The sequence below is a fragment of the Enhydra lutris genome, unplaced genomic scaffold (assembly GCF_002288905.1).
Source record: "Enhydra lutris kenyoni isolate GAN:26980312 unplaced genomic scaffold, ASM228890v2 scaffoldscaffold2, whole genome shotgun sequence".
Classification (NCBI taxonomy): Eukaryota; Metazoa; Chordata; class Mammalia; order Carnivora; family Mustelidae; genus Enhydra; species Enhydra lutris.
In genome coordinates, this window is record NW_019154086.1 from 45,662,704 (window position 1) to 45,674,726 (window position 12,023).

The 12,023-nt window shown below is 36.2% G+C and overlaps 1 protein-coding gene and 1 pseudogene across 2 annotated transcripts in view; one reads left to right on the forward strand and one right to left on the reverse strand.

Moving 5' to 3' along the window:
• The window catches only part of LOC111147364 (ATR serine/threonine kinase), a 96,446-nt gene that overhangs the window by 24,444 nt on the left and 59,979 nt on the right, over nucleotides 1-12,023 (forward strand). For both annotated transcript variants that reach the window (XM_022503368.1, XM_022503376.1), the window contains 5 exons: nucleotides 1,272-1,457; nucleotides 3,820-3,912; nucleotides 5,962-6,092; nucleotides 7,830-7,973; nucleotides 10,882-10,975. In XM_022503368.1, the coding sequence (XP_022359076.1) occupies nucleotides 1,272-1,457; nucleotides 3,820-3,912; nucleotides 5,962-6,092; nucleotides 7,830-7,973; nucleotides 10,882-10,975 (648 nt within the window). The remainder of the gene's footprint in view (nucleotides 1-1,271; nucleotides 1,458-3,819; nucleotides 3,913-5,961; nucleotides 6,093-7,829; nucleotides 7,974-10,881; nucleotides 10,976-12,023) is intronic.
• On the reverse strand, nucleotides 2,699-3,013 carry LOC111147378 (annotated as a pseudogene).

Below are 12,023 nucleotides of genomic sequence, written 5' to 3' on the forward strand. Positions count from 1 at the left end.
ATATCTCTTTTTTTTAATTAATTTTTTTAGAGAAAGAGCCCACACAGTGGGGGGAGCAGAGGGAGAGAATATCTTTTCTTTTAAGATTTTATTTATTTATTAGAGAGAGAGAGAGAGTGTGTGTGTGTGTGTGTGTGTGTGTGTGCAAGCATGAGCAGAAGGAAGGGGCAGAGGGACAAGCAGACTCCCTGCTGCTGAGTGTGGAGGCCAGTGGGCGGTGCTGGCTTAATTCCAGGACCCTGAGATCATGACCTGGGACGAAATCAAGAGTTGGATACTTAACCAACTGGGCCAGCCAGGCACCCCAGTAACAGTGTCTTTGAAAAAACATGAGACTATGCAGGAACAGGAGAAACTGTCAGATATACGTCTGTGACTACTATTTTCTCTGATGTTAATTTATTTCATGTGTTTCATGATATGGTAGCAATAAATTTCTTTCCATATGAGAATTATTGAATATGCTTATTCGTTTTGAGAAAAAAATCTATGTTATAGAGGTAGAATGATAATAATATTTTCCTATATATCAGAACCTTACTAAACAATTTATATGGATCATTTATTTCACTTAGTCCTCATTTTTGCAATGAGATGAAGATGCTATTATTTTTCCTTTTTATAGTTGAGAAAACTAAGGTAGAGAGAGGTCAAATTAGGTAACTTATCCAGGTCACAGCTAAAGTAATAAGTGAGAAAGCTGGAATTTAAACAGTTTGACCAGAAAGACTGCCACTATACTGTATTTCCTCTCAGGGGTTATATATCTATGAATAATGAGTTGAGGATCTTTTAAGAAAACTGGGACTTCGTTTTTAAAATTTTATTAGAAAATAAAGTCTAATCACTTTTCTTCATTACGTGTGGGAGACGTACCTGGAGAAATCGAGATTAGACCCTTTTCCAATACCTTTTAAACCATTAGTAAATCTTTTTTTTTTTAATGGATGAGTCATTTTCTTTCTTTCCTTTTTTTAAAGGTTTTATTTATTTATTTGACAGAGAGAGATCACAAGCAGAGAGGCAGGCAGAGAGAGGGGGAAGCAGGCTCCCTGCTGAGCAGAGAGCCCGATGCCGGGCTCGATCCCAAGACCCTGAGACCCATGACCTGAGCCGAAGGCAGAGGCTTAACCCACCGAGCCACCCAGGCACCCCCCTTTAGTAAATCTTGTCAGATGAGGTAAATCTTCTGATTTACTAATAGTATGTTAAAATCAAGGTACTTACTTCCAAAAGCCTTTTTTTTTTTTTTTCATGTGTCTTTGGACTAGAATGAAACAGAAATTGAACTGGGCAGTCTATTGAGACAAGATTTCCAAGGATTGCATAATGAATTATTGCTACGTATTGGAGAACACTATCAGCAGGTTTTCAATGGTTTGTCAATACTTGCCTCATTTGCATCTAGTGATGATCCATATCAGGGCCCCAGAGAGATCACATCACCTGAATTAATGGTAAGGAATATTATTTGGGATTTTGTTTGTTTTTTGCCTTTTTATAGCTTAATTTTGAGATTGGAGAAATGGGTATTGTATGTATCTTTCAAATGCTAGAGATTTATTTAAACTTCAAATTGGGATTTTTATTTTGAAAAGGATGATTTAAATTGCATGTTCATAGCAAGGTATTAACAACATACCTTAGTGTTAAAAAAACATGTGTTTTGAAATGATTATAGATTTTATTTTTTCACTGGGTGAAAAAGTTCAAATTAAGTTTTTTCACTGCTTTTTAACTATAGATTAGAATACATTTGTGACTCCCCCTACCCCTTCCCCTACTACCTGTTTGGCACAACATACTAACCTTGTCAATTCTAACTATATTTAAAATCCATTGTTATATTTAAGGGAAAGTCAGAAGAATATGTTATCCCTTTTTATCTTTTCCTATCTTAAATTTGTATGTGCTTCTTCATGTATGTCACTTTTTCATGTGAAAAAATATATATATATAAATCTTCAGGCTTACTTTTTTTTTTTGGATTGCTCTCCTTCCTTCAAGAGACTCAAAGGGCAATCAGCAAAATATCTTGAGTTTCTTCCTTGTTTTCTTTCTTATTTCCCATGCATTCTTTAGTTCATCTAAACTAGATGTTAATCTAATTCTGTTCTCACTATTCCACTGAAATTCTTACCCAGTTCAAAAACAGTCTTCCTGATATCAAATCCAATGGTTACTTCTCTTTTCCTATCTTATTTAACCTTTCAGTGCTATTCAGTACAACTGACCATCCCTTCCCTTGTGGCTTCTGTCATACCACACTTTCTTGATTTTTTTTTTTTAACCATCTACTCAGTCTTTATTGGCTCTTTCTTTCTACTTTCTCTTCTTTATCCTTTATTTTATTTTTTAAAATATTTTACTTAAGAGAAAGAGTGAGCAAGAAAGAGAGTGCGAGCGGGGGAGAGAGAGAGAGGGAGAAGCACGCTCCCCACAGAGCAAGGAGCCTGATGTGGGGCTTGATCCCAGGATTGCTGGATCATGACCCCAGCCGAAGGTAGACGCTTAACCTACTGAGCCACCCAGGCGCTCTAGTATCCTTCTTGCCTCTACGTAAATATTTTGAATATTCTTTGCAGAGTACTCACATTCCCAGTTTGTAATAGTATTAACAACTTAAGTGTAACACTTTACTGTATTCTTTTTTTCCCGAAGTTCCAAAAAGGCTTTATTACATACATGGGAGAGGGGTTCAGTCCTTCTTGGCTGCTGCTTTCCTCATGGCTGCCAGGACATTGCCCAACTCCTTTCTCTTCCTCTTGGCCTGAATATGTAGCCCCATCCTTTTCTTGATGAACTTGAAGGTGTGCTTGTCCTTGGAAACATTGAGCAGCTCCATTGCGTGCTGTATGGGGTGAAGCCACATACCTCTCATATCCTGTCCCGCATAAACTTGATGTGCTTGATAAGGTGCCTGCAAGCAGCTTCTTTGCCTTGGTTTGTTCATGTTCTTAGTCACCTTGTGGCCCTTGTTGAGGCCTATGGCCACAGAGTAGTGCAGAGCCATGGGTGCTGCTTCTCAATGACTCCTGTAGCAAAAGCAGTACTGTACTGTTTTTCAGTCCTTAATGCATGTTATCTTATTTAATCTCTAAAACATCTCTGTGCAATAGGTCTTTTCATTTTACAGACTCAGAGGAGTTAAGTTACTTACCCAGCACACAAACTGAGTAGGTCAAAATTGGGATTCAAACCCAGGTTTGGCTGACTTAAAGCCCATACCCTTTCCTCTAGGACCCTCTTATAAGAAAGAATTAATCCTTTTCACTTCAGGAGACTCAAAGTGCCATGGTCAGTGATACCTAGCCTTTAACCGTTGATGCCCATGGCCTTATACCCCTCTACCACTGTTACCTCAGGGGCTTTTGACCCCTGTGTCTGACCGTTGGCTCTGTAGGTTATTTTTTCCTTACTTAAGCACTTTTTCCCCCATCTTGATTCTGAATGTTCTAGATAAGGACAGTCACTTTGTCTTTGTCTGTTCTTCTCTTTAAGATTAAATATCCTCTTCATTCTGAGTCCTTCTGTGAGTCAAATCCTGAGGCTCTCACCCCCAGCACACTTCATAATTCAAAAGCTCATGATTTTCTCATTGTGGAGTACTGTCATGGTGATTATAAATCAGTTTCACTAATTTTTAAAATACTAGATAAGAAAATTCATACTTTTAGAGAAAGTCCACCAAGTGCTTATTATTCCTAATATCCTAACATAGGTAATATAGAAATGTTGTTAGTTAAATTTTTGATTTATGGAATTTGATCTGTGTAAAACTTACATAATATCTGTTTTATGTGTTTTTATTTTCATTAGGCTGATTATTTGCAACCTAAGTTGTTGGGCATTTTGGCCTTTTTTAACATGCAGTTACTGAGCTCCAGTATTGGCATTGAAGATAAGAAAATGGTAGGTAATGATATTAAGGTAAAAAGTGCTAGAATTCATATAGAATTTATAGGAGACATGACTTCTGCTTGTAGCTACAAACATTCAAAGGTAAGAAATATATATAGTTAGCAGACTCTTTATCTAGAAACCTGGCTTTTCATAATTTGGTATTCTGCTTGGTTCTTTCAGGACTAGTCTTTTTTTTTTAAAGATTTTATTTATTTTTTTGGTAGAGAGGGACACAGCAAGAGAGGGAACACAAGCAGGGGGAGTGGGAGAGGGAGAAGCAGGCTTCCCGGTGAGCAGGGAACCTGATGCAGGGCTGGATTCCAGGGTGCTGGGATCATGACCTGAGTTGGAGGCAGACACTTAACGACCAAGCCACCTAGGCGCCTCTCAGGACTAGTATTTATTGGTTATATTATTTATAGTTATTTATAGTTATATAAATATTATTTATAGTTATATTATTATTATTAATTATTTTACTTATTTATTTACTTATAGTTTTCCACTATAGTAATCCCTGTGCTGGTTTGCATGTAGTTTAGGATGCAAATAAGCCTCTTCCCTAGAGTAGTTTGGTAATTTATTTTTTGTTATTAATTGTGCATTTTTTCAAAATGAAATATTTATTTAAAAAAATAAATAATCAAATATACGATATTCTGGATCCCTCTCTCCCTTTATGAGCTTTTGGGGAGTATAAAAAGAGGAATTATATCACTTACATTTTTTTTCTTTGTTTATAAAGCCAGTTTTAACCCAAACTGTCTTAGAAGAATTTATTGGCTTTGTGACTAAAAATGTAAGAATAATATAGCTTTGGGCATAACTTGACTTTGGACACAATGTTCTCAGAATTCATCTCTTAGTTCAAACACCCCTGGATTGGCTCGATCATAAGTGCCGGGTAATGACCCCAATAGCTTCAGGCTCATGTCATCACACCATCTAGCTCAGTGCATAAAAAGGAGACTAGCATCTCTGATGGCTCAGCAAAAGTTGCATAATTGAATTCATTGGTGCAAATTGGTATGTTGTGAATCATGGCCTGTGGTGTTTTTGAAATCTGAAAATGTTAGGTTATATATAGTCAAGTAACTTCGGTATTTGTCAGTTTGTGTTTAGATGTGTTTGGCACGATGAAGTTTTATTACGACTGCGTAACAGTTGGCCACCACTGGAAGTTTTTGTCCATAGATGAGGATAGAATTTTAGAAATTGATTAAATTTCCCTTTTCATTGTTTTCCATCTCTACAGTCAGTAAAATTACAGAAAAAATCTATGAGTAAAAGCTTTTATTCAGTCTGTACTCTTCTTCTCTTAATAACCTTAAGGAGCCAAGACAGACATGACACAATATTGAACTACTTCTACAACCAATACTTACTCTGTTGGTGTGAGCTGGTAAATTTAATCCTCCAGACAACTTCTGTTTCATCTTCATAGAATCTTTCTTAGAGTGAGAGAATGACCTCCAATCTAAGAAAACTAGTTTGTATTTTAAACCATAAAAAGCTTGTATGTTTTGGCACTTAGTTAAGGTTGACTAGAGAGTTTCTTTACCCTTTCATTAGAACCTGGAGCTGTGATATAAGTCCGATTCTGTGTTCCACAATAAAATGTGTATGTAATTTTCCGGGTATGTCATCAGTTTTATTTTCCTAAATTTGTTTGTTTTACTAAACTCAGAGCATCTTGAAATTAGTACCATTAGAACAAAAAAATACATGCAGCTACATAGTAGTTTGGGATGAATATGAAGAAAATTAAACAATAGGTATTCTTAATAAATTTGAAAATTACTCTTCTAGAGGACTGCCAGGACAAAAATAATAAATTACCCTCACCAGAAAAAAACACACCAGAACTCAGCTTACATTTTTCAAATTTGTAATTCTTACATAAGAATTTGGACAAAATGAACTGGCCAACATTTAGACATTGTATTGCTAGAGAATAGTACTACTCTGAGATGTGAGTGGGATCTTGTCCTTAGGGGGCTCATCTGCTCCTGCTGACTTGTTTAGAGGCTTTATTTTAAAGTCCTACTTACTTTATAGGCTTTGAACAGTTTGATGTCTTTGATGAAGTTGATGGGACCAAAACATGTCAGTTCTGTGAGGGTGAAGATGATGACCACGCTAAGAACTGGCCTGAGATTCAAGGATGATTTTCCTGAATTGTGTTGCAGGTAAATGACTGCCTAAGTTCATTAGAACTTTTGCATTTCCTAGTAGCACTAACTTGAATTCCTATCTCTTTGAGGGATTCAGGCTGTAAATAATTAAGATGGAAAGGATATTTGTATTGAAAGGGAATATGTTTACTTTATAGACATACTAGTATGAAATCTTTTAAGATACTAGAAAATAAAATAGTATAATGAACCCCTAATACCTATTTTCCAACCTCAACAGTTAATCAGCATTGCTAATCTTACTTAATCTGACCACCTTCACTTATTTTATTGTTAGTTGGAATGTCTTAGAGAAAACCCCAGTATCATTGCACTTGTAAATACCTCAGATTTACCTAGTGGATAAGGCATTTTAAAAAATACAAATATCATGAATTATTATACTTAGAATTAATAGGAATTTCTTAATACTGTCTAAAACTCAGTCCATATTTGGATTTCCCCAATTGTCTCAAAGATCTTTTTCCCAAAGATGTTGGTTTGTTTGGATCAGAATTCAAATGACGTGCACAAGTCACAAATTTGGTGGTTTGGCCCCTTAAATATAATCTCTTACAAATGGATTCACTCCTTAAAACCCTTCCCCACACTTCTTTCAGGCCACTGAGATTTTGGTATGTAGGATTTCTAATTTAAGTTAATATAATTTTAGTATTCTAACAGACTAGTGAATGCATTTTAAGCTCCTTGAAGGTCCTTTTTTTGTTTTATTTATTTATTTACTTATGTATTTTTGTTTTTTTTCAGAGGTCTTTTTTGTCCTTAGACTGTATTTATTGGAGATGGAGTGTCAGAATAATACATTTTAAAGTCATGTGAAGTAATTCTTTTCTATGTACATGTGCCACCAACGATACTCAGTTAGGTTCAGTTGTTTTAGTTTGTTTAAAAATTTTTTTAAAAGAGATTTATTTATTATTTGAGAGAGAGAGAACAAGCAGGGGAATGGGGAGGGCCGGAAGGTGGCAAGCCGACTTCCCACTGAGTGTAGAGCCGGGCTTGATCCCAGAGCCTGAATTGAATTCAGACGCTTAACTGACTGAGCCATCTAGGTGCCCCTAGTTTGTTTAAAATTTTTAGAGGTTGCCTTTTCCCTCTTTAATTTTAAATTCATGTAAAACATAAACATAGTCTGAAATTCAAATTTGTGAATCTAGTTTTCTTTCTAACTATATCTATTTTTCTTAATTTTCGTATAATTCTCCCTGTTTTAAAAGTATAAACATGCAAGATGCCTGGGTGGCTCAGTTGGTTAAGCATCTTCCTTCAGCTCAGGTCATGATCTCAGGGTCCTGGGATTGAGTGCCATGTTTGGCTCCCTTCTCAGTGGGGAGTTTGCTTCTCCCTTTGCCCTTCTATCCAGTAGTGCTCTCTCTCACTCTCTCTGTCTCTCTCAAATAAATAAATAAAATCTTTTAAATATATATATATATACACACACACACACACACACACACATATAAACAAATGCACACACATACGTACACACTTATTTGTATTAATTTTGCCTCAAAAGGTAGCATATTATAGCCTGTTTTTTACCTTGCTTTTTTTTACTTAATACATAAGAGAGATCACTCTATTTACAGATAGAATACTGACCTTTATTCTGTTTTTACAGCTGCCTTATAATCTCATTATTTGTCTATATTATTGTTTGCCCAGCTGATAACTCATTGATGGGCTTTACAGAACAATGTGACTTTTAACTTACTTGTTTTTTTCATATAGAGCTTGGGATTGCTTTGTTCGTTGCTTGGATCATGCTTATCTTGGTTCCCTTCTCAGTCACGTGATAGTAGCTTTGTTACCTCTCATACACATCCAGCCTGAAGAAACTGCAGCTATATTTCACTACCTCATAATTGAAAACAGGTATTTATTGTAACTGAAATTAATAGTAAAGTACCAACTTTTTATTACCGTATATTTATGTCTCATGGTATTGGAATTTCTGCTGGTAAGGTGGAATTGTTCACATTCTTTTTAATTTAGAGTGCATCAAACAAAAATAATTGACATGCTTTAAGCCAATATAGATTAAACTAATGTTATTTCAGTTGTGACATTGACCCATAATAGTTATATTTAAAACATTTAGATCAGCAACTCAAAATTATTTCTCATCAGTTTTGAAAAAAGTAAGGCTAAGTTTACCTTTCCTTTTTTTTTTTTTTTTTTTCCTAAAGATTTGATTATTTATTTGATAGAGCACGAGCAGGGTGAGGGGCAGAGGAAGAACCAGACTCCCCACTGAGCAGGGAGCCCGAAGCAGGGCTCTATCCCGGGACTCAGGATCTTGACCAGAACCAAAGGCAGACGTCCAACCAGTTGAGCCACACAGGCGCCCCTTTACCTTTCCTTTCACACTTAAAAGGCAGGTAGTTGAATAACATGAGAAAGGTTAGGAGGTATGTTTACCTACTTTCTATAGCTTACCTTAATTAAAACTCTCATTACTTCATTGCATTAGCCTTTTAACCAGCCTCCCTTCCTTTAGGCTTTTATCACATTTCTTATTGTTCATATTTAAAAGCATCTCTTGGGGCGCCTGGGTGGCTCAGTGGGTTGAAGCCTCTGCCTTCAGCTCAGGTCATGATCCCAGGGTCCTGGGATCGAGCCCCTCGTGGGGCTCTCTGTTCAGCAGGGAGTTTGCTTCCTTCTCTCTCTCTGCCTGCCTTTCTGCCTACTTATGATCTCTGTCTGTCAAAAAAATAAATAAAATCTTAAAAAAAAATAAAAGCATCTCTTCCATCAGTATTATTATAGCATATGGAGACATTCTGTGATTCTCCCAATTACTAACTAATGAATTTCAAATTGCTTATCTTGACTTTTAAGTCTTTCCAAAATTTGGTCACTTTTTACTTCTTTGAATTTTTCCTCAAGATTTTCCAAAACAGACTGTGCTCTAGCTTACTTGGAATGCTATTGGAAGAACATACATTACTCCCTTCCATTTTTGCATTTTACCCTGGTTGCTTTTAGCCTGGAATGTGTTTCTATACATTTTAAAATTGTTTCTGTGTTTACACTTACTGTTATATATATACCTTTGCTTCTGAGAAGTTAGGGTTTAAGTACTGCTTATTTACCTGTTTATACACATATTACTGCTATTCCCATTAATCATTTTCAATAACTGTCTAAGGAGGGAGAAAGTACAGAAAAAAAGGTTAACGTAGGGTTTTTTTTTTTTTTTTTTTTCAGTTAAAATACTTTTATTTTGGATAATAGAACAACATAACCATTGATCTAGATGACTTTTTCAGATACTTTCTTGGAATTATGTAAATACTGTTATCTGTGCTTTTTATTTACAGCAATTAATTTTCTACCTTTTCATATAAAAAAAATTCTCTTTCATTTAGTGCAAGTTAGAAGATCTTAAACTTCCTGAATAAAGAAATTCTTTCAACTTCCTTTATTATTACATCACCGGTGTCTAGCACGTAGTGGCACATGATAGTTGCTTTACTCATACTTGTTGCATAGATGAATGAAGACTAGAATTTAGAAATACTTTTTGGGTATTTAGGTATTATTAGAGTAGCCTCAATAAGAATTATTTATATCTGTTTTTTTAATGAGAATTTGTGTTTTAAGGTTCGATTTGGCTATGTATTGCTACACTGTGAAACACTCCAAAATCTAGTGTCTTAAAATTACAGCATTTTTATTTACTTGTAATTTTGCAGTCTGGACTGGGTTCAGCTGATAGATTCTTTGGTCATTAGTATGGCTACAGTCAGCCAGCAGGTAGACTTGGCTGGGTTTCTGTCTCTTTCCATGTAGTCTTGGAGCCTCACTGTTTTCATGTAGCCTGTCGTGTTGGTGGCCAGACATCTTATGTGGTGATTTTGGACTCTGAAGAGCACAAATCAGAAGCTGCGAGACGTTTTTCACACTTAGGCCCTGAATTGGCACAGCATTTTCCTCTCCCACATTCTGTGTGTTAAAGCAAGTCACACACCTCGCCCAAAATGAAGAGGAAGTGACTATATATGCCTAACTATACAAAAAAATACAGTTTTATTCAGGACCACCAATGTAAATACTGCAATAGGGTGATTTCCTTAGATGTGATTATTTGCCATTATTAATAACTAGACATGGTTAGGAAAGATCATTATTCCACTAGCACTTTTTTAGAAAATTTATTTGGGAGAGAGAGAGTGTGGGGGGGAGGGGCAGAAGAATGGGGGAGAGAGAATCCCAAGCAGACTTCACACTGAGCACAGAGCCCCATTAGGCTCCCTCTCATGATCCTGAGATCATGACCTGAAATCAGGAGTCGGACACTTAACCAACTGAGCCACCCAGGCATCTCTAGCTTTAATTTTTTTTTTTTTTTTATATTAGCTTTAAAATCTCTACACCCAGTGTGGGGCTCAAACTCATCACCTGGAGATAAAGAGTCACATGCTCTACCAACTTAGCCCACCAGGTGTCCCCACTAGCACTTTTTTTTTTTTTTCTTTTTTAAAGATTTTATTTATTTATTTGACAGATCACAGGTAGGCAGAGAGGCGGGCAGAGAGAGAGGGGAGGAAGCAGGCCCCCTGCTGAGCAGAGAGCCTGATGTGGGGCCTGATTCCAGGACCCTGGGATCGTGACCTGAGCCGAAGGCAGAAGCTTAACCCACTGAGCCACCCAGGCGCCCCCCCCCCCCACTAGCACTTTTAAGTGTGAACTAAATTGGCCTTAGTTTCTACTTCTGCTTTATTTTTTTTAGGACTCATATTCTTTGCAAATAATTCTTTTTCTTCCACTTAACTATCAGGGATGCTGTACAAGATTTTCTTCATGAAATATACTTTTTACCTGATCATCCAGAATTAAAAAAGATAAAAGCAGTTCTACAGGAATACAGAAAGGTATTTAATTTTTTGTTTATGTCTTAGGAGATCATTGATACAAAATTGTTCCCAAATTCCAATACTTTGAACACAGATTCTTTAGAATTAGATCTAGGGATAATATAGTCCTGTTCCAGTGGCTAATTTTGGCAATTAGATAGCCCTATCACAAATTATGATTTTTTTAGAAGGAAGTTTAGCACTTAGATAAAGATGTTATTATGTAGAACAGAGAGCAAAAAATACAGTACTTGTGACTTTACTTCCTAGGTCAATATGTCCTACTTGTAGTCCCCCAAAGAAAAAGCTACCATAGCTTCATGCCCAGAAAAGCTGCTGGAGATTTCTAGTTATGTTGTACTACAAACAATGGTATGAAATTGTCAAATCTTACTGATTCCTGAGCTTTAGAAGGGGAATAACCTGTAGTTCCATCATCTTGAAGTCCAGTGAATTCTCCGAAATTAGGAAGGTGTTAATAGTGATTCCATAGAATTTTAGGACAGAAAGTGGAATACCTGATCTTGGGTCAGAATAGCAGAAATATTTACTGCAGACCCCAAGATTGGTCCTGAGGTCTTTATTTTCTCTTTTATTGGATAACTCATTATAGTCATAAGATAATTAATCAAATAAGGAGTGAATTATTCATTTGTATAATCTCGATTTGGTTCAAGGCTATTATGTAGTTCTTTGTAAGTTAAGGGAAACTTGTTATTTCTTACCGAGAAGGATTTTTTTCAGATAAGTAGATTCTTTATTTGATCGGAATAAAATTTTTCTCCAGGTCTGAGGATTTTAGAATGAGGGGCACTTGGGTGGCTCAGTAGTTAAGTGTCTGCCTTCAGCTCAAGTAATGATCCCAGGGTCCTGGGATGGAGCCCTGCATTGGGCTTCCTGCTCAACGGGGAGTCTGCTTCTCTCCCTCCCACTCCTCCTCCTACTTGTGTTCCCTCTCTTGCTATGTGTCTCTCTGTCAAAAAAATAAATAAAATCTTAAAAAAAATTTTAGAATGAAATCCCTTCTGCAAGAATTACTAAAAATAATGTATGTTATATGAAGGAA